Here is a 23528-nt window from a genome sequence, read left to right as displayed (position 1 = left end):
ATACAAGCCAGGGATGTACATGTAAATATAAACATATAAATCATATAAATATCCTGTAGAATTTAAACACACTCAAAGTTTAACAGACAATTTGTTGGATGATTTGGAATTTGTTTCAGAAAAAAGTAAACAGGGTATTTTATTGCTATATTTGCATTTGTTGATAAAAAAATCTTCCTTTTGCTTAATTTTTTTAACGAAACCAAATACCAAGTTATATTGAGGGAGCCTATGATCACTCTTCTTACGTCATCACCTCCGGGTCGTAAACACGGTGACGGCGGCCTCACCTTCACGGGAAGTGACGTCAAGGCCTGCTTATCATAATGTATGCTGATGTCACCGCGGCGCTCCTCCAGCCAATCGGCGCGTTGCACTTTCACCACCTGCTAGGAACTGAATTCCATCATTCCAGGCATTCCTCCCTCCTTCCCTCCCTCCCTCCTTCCCTCCCCTCCTCCCCTCCCTCCCCTCCCTCCCTCCTCCTCCCTCCCTCCTCCCTCCCTCCCTCCTTCCTCCCTCCCTCCCTCCCTCCCTCCTCCTCCTCCTCCTCGTTTACAACCAACTTAGTCCCGACAGCTCTGTAACTATTGTCTTCCGTCGCAGCGGACTGCTTTTTGCCGCGGATTTTCTTTTTTCTGTCGCATGAGGAATTTATCTCTATTTTTATTTGTTGTTTTATCTCCGGTGTGGAAGATACCAAAGTGGCTCTCGAAGGAGGTGAGTGCTGCTCACACATGAAGAACTTAAACGTTGTTTCCAGGATGAGGAGGGTGCGCTCTTCATCTCAGGGCCAATTGTTCCCCCAAAGAAATGTCCAACCTTAGATAAATGGAGAGCAGACATTAACATAGATCGTCTCCGTGTTAATCTATGAAGGGTGCTTGTTGAAATTTCATTCACGGCTTCCCAAACTTTCTCACGTGAAGGATCACCCTCCTCCTCCTACCTCCTATACTTGAAGCCACATGCTTTCCTCCTGCTCGGATCTGGGACATGTTGTTGTCTCTGCACATTTAAACGTGCGAGCAGGAGGAAATGAAACCTGGCCACTAAATCAATTCCAGCTCAGTGTCAGTGATAAGGAAGCAGGGAGTCGGGCTGGTGTAAACACTGTCACAAGGCTGCCGCCGCCGCCGCTGCTGGGAATAAAGAAAAATGGACGCATGCACTTGCTGCTAAATATGACCACTTTCACTTTGAGTCTCCACAGAAGTTTCTTTACGCACTTTACGCAGGCGCTTTGTGCATGTGAGTTCAGTTTTACTGTTTATTCTTACGCTGCAGGAGTAGTATTTCCTATATTTCCCTGGAGAAATGAGGAGGTTGGCATTTGAGGAATGCAGAAACAAAAACTGAAGAGTTTTTCTTTTAATCAGAAATAGCTTTCATAGCAGAGCTGAGTCTGAAGGCTCAACACGGAGGCACAACAATCCTAAATATGCGAAAACAAAGTTTGGGGAAAAAAGTCCAAAGATCACACGAAGGTCACGATGAGCAGAGTAGTGACGCAAGAAGCCACAGAATACTGCTCAACGTCCGGAATTCAAAACTTTACGTAAATACAGTGTCCTAAGCAAACAGACATTAAAAGTAAAGAATGTCATAATGCAGACTGGCACCTGTAGAGTCTTATCATATCCTCATTATGATGTACATTTCAATGTTGTGGCTGCTTATGGGATTTAAAGCTGCAATGGTTAATCGATTGGTCAGTTTATAGAGGATTAAGTAATGTTAACTATTCTGAATTGTTTTAAGAATTTAATAAGTTGAATAAGTTTGACTTTTGGAATGTTTATAGGACAAAACAAGCCATTGACAGCCTCTGGGATATTGCGTCTTACAGTTTTCATCCCACTCTGACACTATGCAAAGACCAAATCATTTATCCAAGATTTGAGAAAATAATCAGCAGATCGCTCGATATTGTGGATAAAGAAAATGATTGTTATTTGTAGCTCTGGAGCCATTTTCAGCTACTTTATAGCAATGGTGCACAATATGTATATAAAGTCTGATCATTTGTTTTGCTCATTCTTTATTTTATGGGTCTAATTGTTGTTTCCCAACAATTTCTTGTTCTTTCCTGAACAAATTATGTAGGTTGGATGTACTGTAGCTTTCCAGTTATCGTCTCAAAGTTGTGTGGCGGCATAAAAAGTTTAAATAAATAAAACAGCGGACTAGACTCACTCTAATATGTACATAAACATGATTATTTCAATCTATTTCACTCTCTACTTTACCTATTCTGGATTTCTATTCTTTTAACTTCACCAAAATGCCCATGTTTGTATTGGAAGTCAGTTATCATACTGGCACCATTATAAAAAACTTAAAATCTCAGAAATTTCATGACTTATACCTCAAAACCTGGGACTTCCTGGAACAGTTTGGAGGTTGTTAATAATGTGACATCCACCAAATTATAATTCAGTTTCTGTACAAACTGCTACATGCAGATGAAAGCCTACAACATATTGAACTCAGTGCCCTCCCCTTTGTCCCGCAGGCGTCCCAGCATGGAGACACCACTGGATGTTCTGTCGAGAGCAGCATCATTTGTTCATGCGACCGAAGAAGAGAGTAAGTTTTTCTCACAACTCTGTGGCTCCTCTTGGCTTCGGTTTTTCTTTCTGTGCCGTCAAAGGCTGCATTGTGGACAAATGATTTGTATGATTAGCGTCGCGTTACATATCGATGAAGTGCAACATTATGTTCAGTTGTAAGCTCCGGCCGTGTTTTCTGACACGAGACAATAGGCGTCTTTGTGCGGTGCGAGCTTTGCAGTTGTAGATACTCAGGCAAATAAGACCAACTGCACTCAACTGCCGCCGACACTGGTTTATTAACCAGCTGTTGGCCTGCAGTGTTAACCGGCTTTCACTGGAGACAGGGTGGGATGTTTCTCTCTCTGACTCTTTCTCTCTAACTTTTACTTTCTGTCTCGTTGATCTCTGTCCATCTTCATGTGTTTTTCAGTTCCTCCTCAGTCTCCCCTGCCTCACTCTTTCTTTTCCTGCTCCATCTTCTTCTGCCTTTTCTTTCCTCCTTTCCTAAAGACTTCTGGCGTTGCTGTAAAAATAAATTCCTCCCCAGATTAAGGAGAAACAGCCAATCCCTCTCAGCAGGTCCCTGCAACCAGCAGGCCCCAGAGCTGGTGAAACCTCCAAGGACACTTAACATTCAGCGGATACCACTGATAATTAATGTGCTGTAGTTTATTTGTGTTTTCACCTTTCTCTGCATAAGCTTTGCAGATCATGTGTCAGGTATTTAATGATTGTAGTTTTGCACCACTTAATCTATATTTTAGAGTGAAAAGGCAAGGAATGAGGCAGGTGGATTTATTAAGTACTTCCGTTAAGGAGGTTATGTTTTCGTCTGCGTTTATTAGGCAGTTAGTATAATTACACAGAAACTATCCAACCGATTTCCATGACAGTTTGTGGCGGGGTCGGCCATGACACAAGGAGGAACACATACAATTTTGATCTGGATAAGGGGGGTGGATCCAGGGTTTTTTCATTGTGAGCGGTTGTTTCTCAACATTTTCCTTGATTTCTCAGAGAATAATTCATGGACTTAATACAAAAAACTGTCATGTCTAGGGGACTGATTGGTGCAGATTCAAAATTAAAATCTGGATCTAGAGAATTTAAATGTGGTTTCATTAGGGGGCCTTTTGGGCCTGTGCGGAGGTATGTAGTCTAGTGTGCTATTTTCGTTTTTTTACATTTGTTTTAAAGCTACTAAATCGTCAGATTGAGCCATAGTTTGAATTCTTAAAAGGAAGAAAATAATGCACCGAAATCCATTAAGAAAAGCATATATGTGTAATTTAGTAAAAGTGCAAGCTTGCTGTTAAACCCATTTCACGTTGAGAAAATACACACTTTCTTTAAGTTCCTTAAAGCTGCATAATGCATTATTCACTTGGAATCTATCTACAGGAACATAATAATCATTTGTGTTCTTTGTTGTACTGAGAGACCGGGAGTATTTAGAGTTTCAGCTGTAACCTATCCCGTGTCTCCAGCTTGTTCCCATAATGCTTCGACCTAAATGAGCTGAATATCAACTTCCTTGCACTTCAGAGCAAAATGGCATGGGAGCCTTCCACTCCTCCTCCTCTGCTCCCTCGCTCCCCTGCAGTGTTTTTGTTTTTGCCCCTGCACTGATGTCACTTTTTGTTGTGGGTCGTGCATGGCCTCTTTGTCCAAAGACAATTCACTCGACCTGTTTCCACAATAGCGCAGTAAAAAAAAGGTGGAACCAGTGAGCCAGTCAGCCTACTTCGCTAGTCAACCAACCAGCTAGTCTGCCACACTACTGTTAGTCCTGTCAGCAACCAGACCAACAGGCAGCCCAGCCAGTAACCGCTGCCTGCTTGTTTGCATTTGTGACAAACCTTTCTAATGTGTATGCAGCACTTGACACCGGAGCACTTGCCCCAGAACAGGGAGAGGCTCAGGCCTGCCTCCACAACAGCCGCTTACACTCACAGGGACAGAGCGAGGCTTGTCAGGGCCAGTTCTGCAGTTCACGACATTTACGAATCAAAATGAAAAGCATTGTTCCCCTTTTTTTTACCAACTACAGCCCTGCAGATAGCTCATCTCTGTGGGAGATGAATTTCTCAGGAAAGCACACAAATGCTACCTTGAGGGGAATTGAATTACAGCACATGAGTAGTGTATTGGTCAAAGGTCACGCTGCTTGGCCCTAAAATGAAAAGAAATGTACTACCGTCCTGAAATAGAATAGTTGGTCTTGGCCCAGATCAATTAAGACTTTTTGAATAAGGAAAACATTTGCTTTCATTCCTGACTGAGCACTTTTTAAAACCTATTATTTTATTTTTTTTACTGTTTAAAAGCCTGCAACAGAAACAAATCATGGAGTTTGCACATATAATACTTGTAAGAGGTATACGATTTAAGTTTATGTAGATCCCCATTAGCCTCTGTATAGTACCCACTACAGGGACATTTGTATATATGTTCAATGTTAATGTTAATTCAGCAATAACTGTTGTTTTGGCCAGTTAGGAGCAGTGGAAACAAACATAGGTTCATCACTATGGCCCTGTTCAGTAATAACATCTGTCCTGAGAGATTTGATGACCACTTGGGATCGGATCTCACTCCCCCGCTCTGTATGCAAATAAACATGTACGTCATTTCTGTTCCAAGACCAAATGATGTTGTTTATACCCCGTTTGAATATATGTTCGATGTCACCGTGTTTGGGAGTGACTTCTTTCTTCCATATCATCATTTGGTCCATTGTAACTCTAAAGATATTGATTGTAGCGGCTTTAAAGACTTTCAGGCAAAGTGGTTGAAGTGAACGATGGGAATCACAGATCAGAGATGTTGAACACGTCAAGGTTTTTCCATTTAGATCCAATAATATGACGTGATCGCAGAAGAAGTAAACACTTTCTCTCCCACACAGAGACAAACACACACTGTGAGTGAACGCTCACCTTCCTGTTAGAGGACAAGCTGTTTGTGATCGACAGGTCTTTTTCAAACTGTCCAGACCTTGGATATAGAGTAATGCAAATTTAAAGTAGTGACGAAATCTCGATATAATAGTCATTGTGTAGAAAATCTTAACACTCCATCACCCCCGCATTGCAATTTTGCTGGCTGCTTGGAAGATCTCGCAGATTGCTCCACCCTTCCTGGAAGCAAACCTGTATTTGAAATCAACCTTAAACAATGTGGCTTGCAGGCGCAGACTCAGCTGCAGGGACAAATCCAAATATTGTCGTTTGCATGGATGATGGATCGGACAGTCATTCCGAGGAGGGCCGGTGGTTGAGGGCCCTTTTGTTTCTGACAGGAACCACAACAAAAGAAGCAGCAGTGCCAGGAGAAGGTGGTTGACTGAGATCTTCACAGTGCCCTCTACTCTAGTTCTGTACTCTGTGATACAGCTTGTTTGTTTAGAGAGAACGCACACAATCGCAGACACACACAGAATCCCCCGCTGATTGTTAGAGTTTCCACAGCCTTTTCCTATAGCTCTGTGTCATGGTTTCAGTCAGGAGGAAGCAGTCTGCTAGAACAGACTCTTCTACACTATAAATCATGCACTGACTGCGGCGCAGACAGACAGGTGATTGAAGATAACAGGAAGATAACAGTCGTTAATATCCCCATAGAGCTGACTCGGCATCAGTGTCAACAAGAAGTGACGTCAGACTGTTTGTGCTGCCAAAGCCAAGAGGACGGAGAATAGTTAATGTCTGATGAAGTCAATCTGACTGAACTGTTGATTTCTAATCATTAGAAGTATTGATCAGTGTGTGGATCATTTTTCAAAAAGAAATATTTCCATTTATCATCACATTCTCCTCATGTTGTTTCTGAGTAGTTCTAATAGAATAAAAAAATTAAAGCAGCAACACTATTGGGTATTAAAAAATGTTTGTTAAATTAAAATGTACCTATCATCATTATCATATATTTATTAAGTCTGATAAACTCTCCCTTTATATTTTTGTCACTGTCAGGATCATATATATATGTATAATAAAGACAAACGACATGGCAGCTCCCCAAAAGTGAAGCCAGAGCGTCTTAGTAGCCATCTGGTGGCTGACTGCTGTATAGGTCATAGCTTGCTCCTCTTTCATGGTAGTGGATAGTTCAAGTCCTAATTTTTCAATCAAGTTTGGTTTTATTTAGTTATTTGATGATATAAAAAGTGAGGTGAAACGTCCTGATTGAGGGAATATGATGCCATTGACAGGTAATCTTATCAAATGGACTGTAACCTTGATTAAAGTATTGTCTCTAGATTTGAAAATGGCTGGAAACAAGTACACAAACAGACCTAACACAGGTCCTGTGGTTTGTAGACGTTTTGATGTGGTACAGTTTTTCATATTATACCTTTAAACTGTGGCGTGGTACTCCTCTCAGTAAGTGGGCAGTCGAGACTCGTCAGAGCTTGTCGCTGCTCGATGGTGTTTACTCAGATCAACGCTGAAAGTGAAATCGGAGATGATGCATCACGGCACTTTCACTAAGTCTTACTGGAGGCAACCAGGATTCTAGGTGGGAGGTAATTTGACCATAAATTGATGCCCGCGGGTGGGGTGGGTTTGGTTTTTGGGTGTGTGTGTCTGGAACGTCTTCAGCAAGGATTGGATTTGTCCTCCAGCCTCTCCAGGCTTCTGACAGATTTGAAGGTTAAGAAAACGTGTACTTTAACACGTGATGTGGATCTTGCTTTTCCATGTAACCCAGCGAGTCACAACAGAGATAGTGTGTGTTGACGTAGAGTTGGCAATTGATGATCTCCTTTTACAATATTGCTAAAATCAGGGTGATCTCCTCACAGGCAAAACTTTCCAAGCTGTGGCACATTTCAACTAAACTTGGTGGAAGGGTTGGGCCTGGGCCTGGGAAAGAATTTGGTGAGATGACTCTACTGAGTGCCATTCTAGTTGCATTTGTGTTTGCGTAATATGAAAATAGTGGTTTTCTTATTACACAGAGTACTACCTGGATTTGACTGAAAGGAAACACAAAGCAAACTTTCCACATACAGGAATACTGTATCATACTGCTCATGAGGATGGGGACTGATTTGTCCAAATATTATAGTATACTGCTTTGTTGATGTGTTAAAAATGTGTGTCTTGATTTCTGTTGGGGGGTTTTGCGGAATCCATTTATCGAGTTTCTTTTTTACAATATTAACTGATAAGATAAGGATAAATATGATTGGTTGCTGTAAGTTTCCTGTAGGACATATTAAAGGGCTACTACGTTACAAACCTGAGCTGTTGATCATTTGGAATTTAACAAAAAAAATATTTTGCCCCTGGTCTGAAAATGTAGTCTCAGGAGAGAAATGAATATTTGTTTGTTTATTTATTGATTTAGTTTTTATTGACACAAATTGGAAGTGGGCTGAAAGGGTTGTAACATGCCCGGGTCCCTTGTTGAGTCTTCAGCTCACTGGTCGTTACCCCTTAAACTGCATATAGAGAAATTCATGAAATGCTGACCCAAGGGGTAGGAAAACCTCCTTTGGACATGTGACGGTCTCCTTCTGTCACTTCCTGCTCTGCCATCAGTCGGTCTGTTGTTGTCTCACCCTCCTCCACTTCTTCATTCTGTCACTCTACATACATATCCCTCAGCTGTTTTACTTGCACACACACACGCACACACAAACACACACACACACACTCAGGCACTTGCGTCATCGTCACTGCTTTGTTAGTGCTGTGGTTCAGCGAGCGGCCATTACGACTCAAGGGGCAAGAGGTCGCCACTGGTCACGAGTTCAGATGTGGAAAGGTCACTGCCCTGGGTCACGGGGGTAAATACAATTTACCCTTGTTTTTCTCTGCACACAGATTTTCTGTTTTTCACTTTTACCAGTAATTATTGTGCATGGTTCACAAAATTCTCAACAACATTTTTTTTTTTACTTTAAATATCTGGTGATTTCCTCTCACCAGCTTTTTGTTATTTAATTTATGTTAAGGCACAAACATTAAAGTAACACAATGTGTGAATTGCTCCTGGTTACACTCGTGGTCCCCCTACAGGTCAGAGGTGTAATATACCTGTTTAACAGGCTGTTTGTTTGGCCTGTGGTGACGCTGGTCGCTGCTTTCTTTCTGAAACTGTAAAAGTGACCTGCAGTAATTTATTCAAAATGTATTAATATTGAACAGATCGCGTGTCTAAATCACACCAAACTCAATACTGCACTTTCTTGGGCCCTTAACCATTCACATGCCAAGTGTGAAGAAGAAAAAAGATGAACAGTTCTCGAGATATGTGAGCCACAGATAAAGATTTCTAGGATTATGCATAGTTTTATTTGAACCTTAGCTGAAATACATTTTGCTTATGTGTTCCTGCCCGGTACACCAGAGTTACATGGTGCCATAGAAGGCTTTCTGGTAGCGCTGTGTGGCAATGACAGAGATGCCATTCTCTGTATTATTAAATTTGTGCCCCATCAAAGTGATTTAAAAACTGTTATGTGATGGTCAAAATAAAACAACATTGTGTTGCTGTAAGTGATTTATTTTCCCCCAAATTTGATATGACAAATTAAATTCCATGTGGGCACCATCACTGTTGGTCTAAGGCAGCCGTGCACAGCCTCATGCTTTTCAGATACACTTCCCCATCTACTTCTGCCAGTAACAAGATTGGTCAGACGGGCAAAGATCAAATAATACTATTATATTACAGGTCACACACTCAGATGAAAACCTTTTTCCGCTGTTGCATAGCAGGAGATTCCCAAAGTAATTTGTTCATCAAAGTTATCTAAACAAGAGTCGCCCTGGTCAAAGCAGCTTTTCTTCAACATTTCCCTCTCAGTAAATGCCACGCTCGCTGGTCCCATACCAGCTCTGCTGCTTCACTGGGGGAACTTTCTCGGAGCTGCACTGACCACACATACTTTACATTCCTCTCTTTTTGATAGCACTCACCATAGTTACTCAGAATTCAATGGAAAAAGGATTGCACTGGCTCTCTTAAACAAAATGTTAGTCTTTATTGTGCAAAGAAATTATTATGGCTGAGATTTACAATGTTTTCCTTTTGAGTGTTGAGTCAGTTGATTTAAGATTGAGGAAGAAAGGAGGGGTGGTACATCGTAATACCTCCTCTAAGAAAGGTATGTGTAGTATTTGTATCCTCGGCATCCAGCGATAAGGTTGTGTTGATGACATCTGAGCACAGTGAGGCTGTGATCCAGGCACAGATGCAGAACTCGAGTGGTAGTGGCACAGGGCCTGCTGTCCTCTGTAGGATCAGTCCTGGCCAATAAATGATAAGCTCCCTGGAGTCAGTTTGCTACCAGCTAATTGTTAGCTCGGCAAGAATGTTGTCATGGGCCCCGTTCGCAATTGAAGGCGGCGATCAGTTTTCATTACCAGGAATAAGATCTGTTTGTGATATATTGGAAACGTCATAGGCCGACCTTGATATCCACGTCAGATACCGTGTGTGTACACATGTTTGTACCGATGGTGATGTTTTTAACACGAGGCAGGCACAAAACTGGAAGATTATAAATAGTTTAAGATGGAAAAGAGGAGCCATACACATAGTGTTAATGTGCTGTAAACAAAAACACTGTGCTTTCCGCAGCAGAATAATACAATAGTACATCATGTCCTGCCTCCTGCTCCATGCAGGTGTCACCCCTCACCCGAATGTTCATGACAGTTGCATGTTGATAATGTGTCTGACCCAAACAATCTATCAAATGATAAACTCTGGAAAATGACCCAATTTTCCAGACATTTTCCAGAGTTCATGTATCAATTTATCAAATTTATCTTTTGTCTGTCTTTATGTCACCTTAAGAAATATTGCTCTGGAGAAATATTGTAATATAGATTCACCTATGAATTAGGTAGAATTAAATGTATGTCAGTTTAGGCACAAAATGAGTTATGGTCTAAACAGAGCACAGCCACAGCAGGTAAGATGTGCGAGATCACATAGGTGGGAAATGACAGCATAGCTTCGTTTCCACACAATCACCTGTTGTTATCATTGTTTTAGCGCAGCAACCTGATATTTCCCTCTCACTGTGAGCGAGTGCTGAGGATGCTGTCATCCAAACACTCCCAGAAACCTGACATCACGTGTAATCAAAGCTTTTTACAGCCTCCAGGTTTGTGCCGAAGTCACAGTTAACCCTGATACCAAGAGCTGAGACAACACATTTCAGACGGGACGAACGTTCCCAATTCCATTGTGTCACTATGTAAACAAAGCTGGTAATGTCGCGAAAGTATTTCAACAGAGGGTGGCATGAAGTAATCAAGGACTTGACCTTTGCTCTCCGCCGGGTGAGAGTTGTTCTGTCATCGTTGTTGTCAAGATCATGATATTACTCAAGTTTAAGGCCAAAGTTTTTCTTCCTTTAGGGCATAAAGATCCTTCCCTACGATAAGTAAATAAACAGAACGACTCGCACTGAGTTAAAGAGCAGGAAAGGTTTTAATGCTTTTTACACTCCACCATCATCCTTTGGTCTCTTGTTCTGCCAGTGTTTGTGTCACAACAGAGGAGTGTGTTAATAAAGCATTAGGATGAATCACCACCTGCCCTGTGCCGTGTTGTTATCCAGACACACCCACTCCCTAGAGAAGCCCAGACCTGTTCCGATAGAGAAACACGACACCACAGGAGATGAAGTAGGTTGGCAGTGCCTCGTCCTGACAGATCAGACAAATAAATAAACAGGCCTGCAGGGACGTTAGAGGGCCGATGAGTGGGAGAGCAGCGATAATAGAGGGTTCCAGTGCATGAACGATGGATGTATGGGTGGGTGCACTTGTGGATAATTTACTCATGTCAGTTAGTGCGCAAAAAATAATTATTATTTTGTCAGGTCCCTCAGGCCTGCTTCCGCGGTCCAAAGAGATGCACTTAAGGTTAATTGGAGACTGTAAAGCTGATTTCAGATGTACTCCAGAAAATTGGATCTGTACATTATCTGGAGTTTGCATTTCACATAGAGAGGCAGCAATGGTAAACTGTCCAGGTCAGGCATTTACAGGAACATGTCTTGGAACATTCAGGGTAGATCATGTAGGAGGCAGGACATGTATATAAATTCTGCCGTGGAAATCACATATTTTTGTGTACTCTCTGTGTACAGCTCCTCTTTTTCATCCTGAAAACTGTAAAAAAAAACAACAACAAGGGAGTAAAATAATAACAAACTGCAGCACTTGCACTTGTGATACTTTTTAAATTGTATGCTTCCTAGAGGATACCTACCTCCTCCAATTTAGCAAAAACCCTGCTTCTCACATCTTCTGTCAGTCCACTCCAAATAAATGAAATACATGGAGATTGTATAAACCAGCTCATTTAATCAAAATGTGTGCAGGCGTTAACATGAAAGTTCGTGTTACATCATGTAGACACTCACATTTTCCTAAAAGGGGTGATGCCACAGCCTGCTCTTTCCTATGGCTGATATCAGTATTGGTCATCAGCCCTCACGGCGAGCTCTTCACCTTGACACTTCTAATCCTGAGTCATGCTGCAGAAAACAGAAAGGCTTTTAGCACAGGAGGCTAAGTTATGTGTAAGAACTTGTCCATATGGAAGGAAGAGGTGGAATTTCACCAATTTGTTGTGTAACCATTAATCTCCTTAGTATAGTTATTCAGTCTCACTGGAGGGCCAGAACAAAGACACTGTGTCAGAGAGCTTGTTTCCCTTTTTATAAGTAAGTTCTAAGTCAGGATTCTGTGATAACTGCAGGACAAATGTGTGCGTTAACGTGACAGCAGACACCATCTTTTGAAATGACTTTATTCATCATGACTTTATTAACATGTTTATACAGAGTTCATTTTTTTAACCTAGTAAATCATTTTAGCCTTATCCTTCATACTTGTTTGTATGCTGTTAAATCATCCAGCTTCAACCTGCTATTAAAAACTGGAGAGTATCACCTTGCTACATAATTTAACATGTATTGGAATTGCCTCTTGGCCTTTTGGTTTTAGGGTTACAGACGGAACAATTTTTGTCAAGCTTTAACCTCAGTTGGGACTTAACCCAGTTAAATGAAAAGTTAAAATCAAACTTCTTCATAGTCCTAGCAATGGCTGGAAATACATTTGTATGTAACTTACTTTATTGCTTTGTTTGGTCTAAATAAGACAGGAAACTATTGTGTAAAAGTTGTTTCCACCTGGGTAATGATATGGTAATTGTAGTGAGCAGCAGTTTTTTAAAATTCAAGTCTGAGAAAATCCATCAAATGTGTCTCTGAAAGCCATAAGGGGGCACTACTCTGCATCTCATCCTCCAGTGAAATGACTGAGAGGACTTTTTGTCTCTACAAACCTGACCTGGTGTGTAAACATGGATGGATCTTGTCTGGAGAACTGGTTGAGCTGTCTTGTTTGTGGTTTGCGGTTTTTCCTGAGAAGAAGTGACACTGAAAACTGTTTACTTCCTGAAACCACCTGTTGTTGATAGTGTGTTACATTCTAATCTGAGTCAGCGAAGCTCACTTTCAGGCCTCTTCCTCCTCAGACGCACATGTATGTTTAAACCTGTGTCGTAACATGAAGCTCCAGCTGTATAGTAGCTGCAGCGGCACTGAATGGACTCTCTGTTTCAGCTCAGCCTGGTTGTGTGTGAAACTGGAAACAATGGGCGTCCAATGAGACAAGAAGCATGTTCCTTAGTTCTAAGCCGTCGGGAGGGAGGAGGGTAGAGGCCTTTGTGTGTGTGTGTGTGTGTGTGTGTGTGTGTGTGTGTGTGTGTGTGTGTGTGTGTGTGTGTGTGTGTGTGTGTGTGTGTGTGTGTGTACAAGGAAGAAGTGGGGAAGGTGGCTAGAATGATGTGTGTTTGTGGAGCAGGATGAAGTGTGTGTATAAGTTGTTTTTCATGTGGATGCTTTGGTTTTGGCCTGTTTAGAGAGACAGAAGTCAGTGAAGCAGCCGTGACTCACTAAAGGCCCGGCCAGTCTGCTGATAAATGTCATCTATATTGGTTTTGACCTGTGGATAAAAAAGTAAATCTACCTCCTTAAAAGCTTTATCTCCCTGTAGCTTTCTTCCTGAGGCTGAGAGTTGGAAGGGGGCGACTAATGAGGCTTTCTTTACTCCGCTGTTGTTGTTTTCTTCCTCTCTTTGGCTTTGAAAATATAATCAATTTGGGTTTCAAAAACTGGGTCATAGCATTTAGCGTTTTTGTCTGAACCTTTCATGGTGTCGCTCGTTTCCGGGGCTTAGTGTTTGCGGGTTATGTGTCACACAAAAACACTCGCATGGCAAATGTGTGTTCGTGTGTAAGCTCACACTCAGTTATATCACCACACCCTGCTCATTATGTCCTCTGCCAAAAACCCAGAGGAGGTTTCTCTCTTCCCTTTCCACACAAACCCTGTAATGGGATGACGGTCATATTCACATTCTATTCAACGGCTATACTTAACTTAACTTCTTTTCATCCCATTTACCTCCTGCTTTTTCCACAGCAGTCCCTTTTTTAATGGGTACAAATCCTGTGTGTAGCCCTTCTCGGCCACCAGGGGGCAGAAGAGAACCACTCTAAAAGTGAGACACCTCAATAGGCCCCGAGTAACTTTCTTTATAGCCATTAAAATTGACACTTTATACAACTTCCTCATCCTCTTCAGAATTTAGTACCTTATGAAGGAATAAAAGAAACGTTTGTTTATATTATAAGGTGTTAGGGCTGAATTTAAATAATATGATGAATAAACCATTTAAAATAAGATAAGATAAGATGAGGGAGGAGGACCTTGACTTTAAAGTTGTCCCTACTCCTTTTCTCTGTCTTATTATGTTTATCATCTCCCTACATTGTGCTCTCACGTACTAACTTATCAAACTCCACAGCCTCTTGCACTATCACTATAATAACACGACCACCTTGTGATAAGGTTATAGTGACCTTAACTGATTTCATGGCACTTCTAATATCCTCAGCTATAACTTCTCTGTTCCTACAGAGACGTGAGGTGCCTCCCAACAAGTCAAGATATTTGTAAAGCAAGTTTGAAGAAACAACAGACGTCGACCAAAGTGCTGTAGAGCTAAAATAAAGAGAGACACATAAAAAGAGAACAGCCAAGAAGACAACAACAATAAGACATTGAATAAATAACTATGTAAATAAAAGTTATAAGAAGCAGACTTCAATAACTTTGTGTATTTGCATGTGTTGTGACTGTTTGCAGCGCATGTGTCGTCAAACTGATGTTTTCTTAATTTTCAACATGTTTTTTGTGTTCGCATGTGTTTTCTCACTTTGCAGTGCGTTGAGCTCTCTCGGCCTCCGTAGCTTATAAAGGATTATCTTATCTTATCTGCATCTGATGTAAACTTATATGATAACCAAACGCTGCAGCAAGACAATGGCAAAGCATTTTCATGAATGCAATGTTTACCGTGTCGCTCCCTGTAATAAACTCGTACTAGCACTTCTGTTGTGGCTGCACAGTTTGGGCCACTCTTGAACTTCCATTCGTTGTTGTAAAATGTGCATATTTCTATTTAGAAAAAGAAAGAAAAGGAAAAGCCTCCTATTCCCTCGTTCCTCTTCCTCTCTGGATGTGTGTGGAGAGGCTGAGCTTGTGCTTAAAACATCCGCGATATTTGAGGCGCTCCAGGGATTTCGGGAGCATGCTCAGTGCGCCCGGCCCTCTCTCTCTCCCTCCCTCTCTCCCCTGTCTCTCTCTCCCTCTCTGACTCTCTCTCTACCCTGTGTCTCTCCCCCTCTCTCTGTGTCCCCCTCTCTCTCTCCCTCTCCCTCTCTGACTCTCTCTCCCCTTCTCTCTGACTCCCCCTCCCTCTCTCTCTCTCTCTCTCACTCGCCCTCTCTCTCCCTCTCTGACTCTCTCTCTACCCTGTATCTCTCCCCCTCTCTCTGTCCCTCACCCCCTCTCTCTCTCTCTCTCTCCTCTCTCCCCTGTGTCTCTCTCTCTCTCGCCCCCCCTCTCTCTCCCCTTCTCTCTGACTCCCCCTCCCTCTCTCTCTCTCACTGCCCTCTCTCTCCTCCTCCTCCCTCTCCTTCTCACTCCCCTTCTCTCTCTCTCACTCGCCCTCTCCCTCCCTCCCCTCTCCTTCTCTCTCTCTCTCTCTCTCTCCCCTTCACTCCCCTTCTCTCTCTCTCTCACTCTGCCCCTCCCTCCCTCCCTCCCTCTCCCCTTCTCTCTCTCGCTCCCCTCTCACTCCCTCTCTCTCTCTCTCACTCGCCCCTCCCTCCCTCTCTCTCTCCCCTTCTCACTCCCCTTCTCTCCCTCTCTCACTCGCCCCTCCCTCCCTCCCCTCCTCTCCCTTTCTCTCTCTCTCCCCTTCTCTCTCTCTCTCGCCCCCTCCCTCCTCCCTCCCTCCCTCTCCCCTTCTCTCTCTCTCCTTCTCTCTCTCTCTCCCCTCCCCTCCCTCTCCCTCCCTCCCTCTCCCCCAGCAGCACAGACAGAGGAACCAGTGGTGCGGTCATACCGAGCTCAGCCTGCGTGTCAGTGCAGTCGACTTACAGCTGGCTGTGAGGACAACTGACGCTCTACCCTCCACTCTGCTCTCCACCACCGCGACCCTTCACTGAAAACTCTCCTAAACTCCGTCAGAACAACTCACCAGACTCCGATCCTCTCCGCTGTTTTAAAAAAAACATATTATTAAAGTGGGTTTTATAGGAAACTGAAGTTGGAGGCTGGGCCTTTAGCTTTCTGACCGAGCGGAGAAGAAGAAGAAGAAGAAGAAGATAAAAAGCTGGTCTTTTATTTTTTTTTCTTGTTTAAAAAGTCGATAAATGCTACTCACGAAAATGGACCTGTTGAACTACCAGTACCTGGACAAGATGAACAACAACATCGGGATCCTCTGCTACGAAGGTAAAGCAACGTGACGCAGCGCTGCTGTGTGGACGCTATTTACGCTGGAGAGAAGTTGGAGGCAGCTGCGGAGTTTTCACGTTAGCGACGTACTTTTCACTCAGCGTTACTTTGCTAAACTTCTCGCAAACCCGCCAGACAGAAGCTGTGTGTTTTAAAAACGACATGTTAGTTTGTTAGTTAGTTAAATTTCAGCTCGTTTTTAAACTTGCCATAACTTTTCTACAGTTTGAACTCAACGCTAACCACTGAGCGGAGTTTAAACAGGTAGCAACGTTAGCTTAAATTCTCACTTTTAACTCTATCGCTAGCTCGAGGACTGTGCGTGTGTTTCTTCGCCTCTCGTATCGTTGCCTGTGTTATCGACTGTTTCCCAAAGGAAGACTCGGCTAATGATTGAGATCACAGGCGGAAATAACAGCCTGTGATCTGTTCATATGTGGATTTCACGGCTCTCCTCCTGTGTGTGACTCACAGTGTCTCTCTGATTCTCTCGTATTCACGTCGGCTCCTGTGATCTCTGTGGTTAAATGTCTGCCTGAGTTGTGTTGTGATCCTGAAATCTGTCTGTGTGCTTTTGATAAATCCAGGGGGTTCTCCTTTCTCTGCTGACTGGAGTTATGTCCAGCAGCAGCAGCAGCAGTGTAGAGTTTCTTATTATGTCATGTACACAGAGCAGGAGTTTCCACATCTTTGCAAAGTGTCTGACTCTGGAGTACATTGTGACTCCTGCTCTTCTCACATGTCTTTTTAGATGAAGAATCCTGCAGAGGACCTTTCAGGAAATGGTTGGATTGTAAATAGTGATAAGTTGTTGATGGTAGTGAGTAAGGATGAATCTAGACTTGTACCAAATTTAAAAGCTGCAGCAAGACAAAGCCAAAGGATTTTCTTGATTGTCTTCTTTTTTGTGTCCCTCTCTATAATAAACGTATAATAGCACCTCTGTTGCAGATGCACATTTTGCCATGTTTGCAAGGACGTGTCAGAGGTAGAGCGGCAGTTTAGGCTGATGGCCGTGTACCATTTGTTAGGAGCAGGAACATGCAAAAGAGATGTATCTGCAAAATGATAAAGACAGAGATGAGTTCCTGTGTTCCTGCAGAAACACACTGGGCTCTCCTGTGATTGAGCATGTGATAAAAGCCTCTGTCAATGGTGTTTTGTATCTGTTTTTAAATTGTTTCTGGAGGGGAAAAACAAGTGTTGTCTTGCTGTTATTCCTGTTTGGCAAACAGCAGGTAGGATTCTTGCTCTCGGGCACGTTACTCTCTGAGTTCCGCTCAGCAGCTTGGGGACACATGGCATTCTTGGGAACTTTATAGCTCGGGTTTGCCTAAAGCTCACTCTTCTGTGCAGTGATAGATAAGAGCGCCTGCCACCACTGGCCTGGGATAGAAGCCAATCAGAGGGGGGTGGGGTGGTGGGGTCTGTGTCTCTGCAAAGCTTCACCTTTCTCAGGTTTCATCCCGTCCATCTCAGTGAAGAAAATAACAAGAGTGAAGGAGGAGGGGGTGGTAGGTTTTACTCTCATGTACTCTGGGTTAGAGATAAAACATATGGCAAATTTCATATCGCAGTTATAGTGACCAGAGTGATTATGGTTTTCTGTATTATCAAAGAATTGTTTAAAGTACTTATACACACACTAAAATCACAACATCATTGTCATTAACTATCATTATTTTTTCTCTCGCAACCAAACACATGCAGTCACAGTGTGATTGTGGAATTTGATTATATGCAATGACTCCATACACAAATAATAAATATACACAAATGAGTAAGCAGACTGTGACCGTGATTGCAAAGAGCCAAACTGACATAAATACAGAGGAGTGTTTTACAGGAGTCTTTAGTCTTTCACCTGCTGTAACACTTTTACTACCAAATCAAGGACTTCTGGAATTTAAACTATCAAATGATGTTGCTTGGGCGACTAAACGTAACCTGTTATCATGTTTTATTAGTGAATACAGTCTGAAGACACACAATGCAAACAGCAGCACATTTTGTTTTCACTAGAACAGGTAACACAAAGAACTTCAGTTGACATTATTGATGAGCTGTTAGACAAGCAATACATGCATCCATTGAGGTAAAAGTAAACCTGCCTCTTGGCTCCTTCAGCAGTGATTTTCACTTTGCATGTTCTGCCAGCGTGGTGACCATATTCGATCAAGTTCCCTTCAGCACTCTTATAAAACCAAAATAAAACCACACTTAAGACTTGGAAGGCTTTAAAAGTGGCTGTCACTGCCTGTCGCCATGTTGCCTGCTCCGCCTTTGCCTGCTTTGGTTGATCTAGACAATTTGAACTGGTAATACTAACCACTTGGGACTTAACCATGAATCTATAACCATTTCATCCCTGCTCTGTGTGTCTCTCTTCTGACATGATGACTTTAGACACAATACACTATTTATCTATCTCTGGAAGCTCATCTCTGCAGGATAAGCCCATCTATTTGTTTTTCTGGGTTTTGTGTGTGTTGTTTTTAGCTGACTGAGCTAAAATGTGACTCCATGTGCCTCATGATAAGAAAACAAAGATTATAATAACAGGGAGAAGGGCCAATCAGTAAAAAGCATGAAAGAAAAGCCCCTCATGTTCAAACACGTTGAAGCAAGAAGGGGCTGGGGGAGCTTTGTGTTATTATGGGTGTGCTGACTTTTTATTGTGTGCATGAGCACTAATACATTCCCTGACAAATATATACTGATACGCCATCTTGAGAGCTTTATTTCTACTCTATAGCTCTCACACTATTGTCATCATTTACTAGCAACTGCAGCTGTGGCATGCAGCCAGTTATCTCATACATGTTTACAAACACACCCATATCACAACAAGTTTTTGTTGTGTTAATATTTGGCTTTTATACTGTAAATCGTGACAAAAGCAAACACACACATCACCATCTGAAAAACCATAGTGCCAAGTAATTGTTGGATTAAGTGTTTGAAAAGTTTGTACTATCCTGACCTCCAGTAATGGAAGGTTTAATGTTTCGTTTGAGGATCTAGCATCTTGTCCATGCTGTAAAACATCATGAGAAAAATTAGATAAATTGGACAGTTTTATTTTTCAAAGTTTGGTTGATTGAGAGAACTGTGATGTTCATCTACAGAATCTATTCAATCGAATCTATCTTTAGTCTATTATTTTCTGTCTGTATTCGTTAAGTCTTCTTAAGTCAGGGTGTAGAAAAAGCAGCATTACCTCCTTGTGTTGCACTGTTTGGTGTCTGGATGCATCACAATGTGATCTATGGTGTAAGTTTACATATTCAAAAAAGTTCTGGGAATTTATGATAACAGATAAAAGTACACAACCCTGTTCCTGTATTTAGGCAGCAATGAAGGGCTGGAGTGCAAAGGTAGATAACTACCTCCTCCAGTAGCAGTGGCTGTTCTAGGGATTAAACTAAGTCCACTAATAACTAAAGTTTATTGATTTGTTCATCAACATCAAATTGCATCACAGTAGCTGTCATTTAATTTCCACTCATTTGGTTTCCCAACAATATTAAGATGTGATTTTATTTTTGGAAATAGTTTGTTGCAGTTGATTTGCTCTCAGATTCTTTTTTTACTTCCCCGTGGTTATCTCTCGTTCTCTGTTTGTCAATATGTTCATCTATATCTCTTTTTCCCACTCTCCCCTTCTCTCTCTGTAAAGCTACTATCAGTAGTAGGCCTGACAGTGACGGGGTAGCAGGGGAATGCTGACTGTCCCCTTTTGCTGCTGAGCAGCACAAAATACACAAGATGGAAAACCTCCTCAGAACCCTGCACTGTTGTCAGCCTCTCTCCTTTGTCTGTTTGTTTGGCTCTTCTCCTTTCCTCTCTGTCAGAGATCAAAACGATCTAACATCCGGAGATATCACATCACACAACACGGACATGAACCTCCATGGAAGAGTATTAAAAGACTAAACCTCTATAGACTTAAGAAAAAAAAGACAGCCCAGAGGGCCAAGTTCATGTTGCAGAGGAACCAAAAATAATAATTTTGCTGCTTCGCAGAGAGCAGAGATCATTCTCTCATCTTTTTTTAAGTATCAGAAAGGGGGAATGAAAGAAAAAAAACGGGGGGGGGGGGGTTGGAGAGATAGATAGGTTCACCTCCATTTGTAATCTAATCTCATCCTGACTCTGAGCTGTTTGAAGTCATGTCAAGACAAATAGGCTTTGATCATGTGAACCTGATGAACTGAGGAAGCAGAGGGGAGAGTTTTACTTCTCTGGTGCAGCACTTCTTCTGATTGTCTGCTGGTTCAACAAGGGGGGTGGGGAGGAGAATTTGAATATTGCAGTGCTACTCATGTACTGAATGAATATGTAAAACAGTCACCATATGCCTGTAAACCACTGTGCTTTGAACCATTATTCAAGATATAAAGTGCAGTAAATTCTACTTTTTTCCCATGTCTCTCTTGATTTGAGGTGTAAATTGTACAAAATTGCACAAATTGTTTTGGTCCTATCTAGTCATTGTCATTCAGTGCTGCCTGTTCTGCACTTAACTGTCTTAGGGCTGGAGGATATGACCCAACATTTTATCAAGATAAAAATTCTCATATCAGTAGATATCAATTATTATTCACAATAAATGTCACAGTGTGTTCTGACTGTAGACTGTGGTTTTAAACTCACAAATAATGACGTTGGACTTTAGTTTTATTGCCATTGATTAAATATATATTTCGATAACAAATTTTTTATTGTTTTATTGCAAAGCCCTATTGTGTCTTTCGCTGTGCCTTATCATATCCTGTTACGTTTTGCCAATTCAGGAACACTAATGCACACACACACACACACACACACACACACACACACACACACACACACACACACACACACACATACTCATATATAGATATAGATGGTTAAAAGTCTCATTATCACCTCGCTAAAAATCAGCATGTGAACTGAACATTACAATATTGACTGTTCATATGATGTATTGCAGGGCTGGGTAAGCTTTAGAGAGGCTAGTTGTATCTAACTAGTAGTAGCTTAGCATTATTTCAATTGTGCATTTAGGTCAGTAGTGTTTGACTGCATTCGGCCTCATGTCTTATTTGTTGGCAGGGGAACACACTTGAGCGCTTTACTCCTGCACCTCTGATAAGCTGTTATGTGTCCTGGTTCCTGATTGGACAGTGCACTGTCACACTCTCCCATCTTTTTATTGCCACCCCTCTGTCCTGCCAAAAACAATGATGTCACCCTTGTTGCTATGGCACACTGTGGAGCAAGCAGGAACATGCCGGAGAGACAGGGAGGGAAAAGGAAGGAAGGCTTCTGTGTTATTGAAGCAGAGCTAAAACTAAACATACATGGGGAACACTGGTTGAATAGAGAACATTTTTTACTACATTACAAAGCCTTTTCAGTGTGTGTGTGTTTGTGTGTGTGTGTGTGTGTGTGGCACTGCCCTATAAATGACTGGATGTTACTGTTTTCAGATCAGTTAAAACCGGTTTGTACCCAGCTTCTATGACCTCATGCATCGGAAAGTTGTTATTTGCTCCTCCACTGTCCACTAGTTTACTGGTTACTTCCTCTGTTGATTTAAGCAACTTAGAAAACGTCTGCAGTAAACATACTGCACCATGTTATCTTTCCAATAGTATTCAAAGTCCAGGTTTTATGTAGAACATTTTCAAGTTTGATATTTCACTTTTTAAATATTCAAAATCAACCCAGTTTGTCAAAATCTGCAGAATACACAAAAATAACGTATAGCAGATCCATTGCTACTTTTTGCTTTGGTGTATTATGGTTTCCTGTATACATTGTAAGTTATGTCCTTTGGAAGCATTGCAGAATAAGCAGCACAAAGATTTCAATCAACACTGATTGAATGCTAAAGTCTCTGCAGTGCTGCCTGTCTGTACCAATGTGCATTCTGCAACATTAATACAGGATAAATATATATTTTTCCAAAATATAATCAGCAATGCAGCTTAGTATGGGTTTATTGGGTAAATTATTTGAAAAGAAACAGGAACAACCAGTTTATGTTGCATTGCAGCTGGGGTTGGTGTCTAGCATTAGTAACTTATTTTCCTTCGGATGGGAGTTGTTATAGAGAAAGCTGTGAGTTGTAATAGGAGTTTGAATCCAAGCTTAATGTTTTGTTTGGGAAACGTCAGACAGATACATGAGGCCGAAGCAGTGGAAAGTCCCCGTGCTGAGACAGAGCCAGTGGTAGTTTTCCTGATTCTCTTCAGCTTTTTTACTCCCACTCCCCGACCACTCTGTAGGTCTTCTGTAACAGGGGCTGGAGGGAAGCAGAGAGAAATAGTTCACAACACAAACACACATGCAGAACCCATCCACAACTATTTCTTCCAAAACATTCACAACCAGATACTTCTGCTTATGGCAGAGGTTTGTGCCGCTCTCAGCAAACTGTATGTCAACAAAATCCAAAGTTTGAGCTGAAGCACAGCCGGTACAGTAAAACACTGTCATGAACTAGTTTTTGCGGTCTCACTGTTTAAAGAGGCAATAAAACAGTCGCCTTCTACTTGAAAATACCATCATTTTGACTAACTACTATAATTGACATTTATGGCTATGCTGCCTGTTTAAATCGAATGCACATGAGTTGACGGCAACTTCACATCCATCGCTTCAGTTTCAGTCATGTTTGAAATGTCCAAAATTGTGGTTAACTCTTGCTTTATAGTCTTTATAAATATTAATGATATCTCTTCTTCCCTTGCTCTTCTTCAACCTCAGGTGAAGCAGCTTTGAGGGGGGACCCCAGGCTCCAGTCCTTGTCCCTGTCCTCGTCCTCGTCCTCCTCTTCGTCATCGTCGTCCTCATCCTCCTCCATCTCCAGCCACAGGACAGGTCCTCCTCCCATTAGCCCTACCAAGAGGAAGCTGAATGGGGAACAGGGGGACAGCGACATGGACGACAACGAGCATGTGGCAAAGATGAGCCGACTGTTTGCTGCACAGCTGTGAGTACATTCACTGAGGCTGACCAGACACTTGCACACATTCTATTAAAATCCATCAGAGAGACCTTGAAATTGTTATTTTCCAGATACTAATTTCCTGAGGTGCAAGGAAAGGGATCTGCTATTCCCCACTTCTTCT

The 23528-nt window shown here is 42.0% G+C and overlaps 1 protein-coding gene across 2 annotated transcripts in view; it reads left to right on the top strand.

The window, feature by feature from the left end:
• The first annotated feature begins 565 nt into the window (after nucleotides 1-565).
• vgll4b (vestigial-like family member 4b) overlaps nucleotides 566-23528 on the top strand; it is a 39089-nt gene continuing 16126 nt past the window's right edge. Inside the window, exons 1-3 of one of the 2 annotated variants that reach the window (XM_035152969.2) lie at nucleotides 566-720; nucleotides 2516-2589; nucleotides 23164-23389. In XM_035152969.2, coding sequence (XP_035008860.1) covers nucleotides 2526-2589; nucleotides 23164-23389 — 290 coding nt within the window. In that variant the 5' untranslated portion in view covers nucleotides 566-720; nucleotides 2516-2525. Of the gene's footprint in view, nucleotides 721-2515; nucleotides 2590-15999; nucleotides 16405-23163; nucleotides 23390-23528 lie in introns of those variants that run through there. The other variant, XM_035152968.2, reaches the window with a different exon arrangement.

Source organism: Hippoglossus stenolepis, chromosome 3, assembly GCF_022539355.2.
Source record: "Hippoglossus stenolepis isolate QCI-W04-F060 chromosome 3, HSTE1.2, whole genome shotgun sequence".
NCBI lineage: Eukaryota > Metazoa > Chordata > Actinopteri > Pleuronectiformes > Pleuronectidae > Hippoglossus > Hippoglossus stenolepis.
This window is presented reverse-complemented; position numbering and strand designations above follow the sequence as displayed.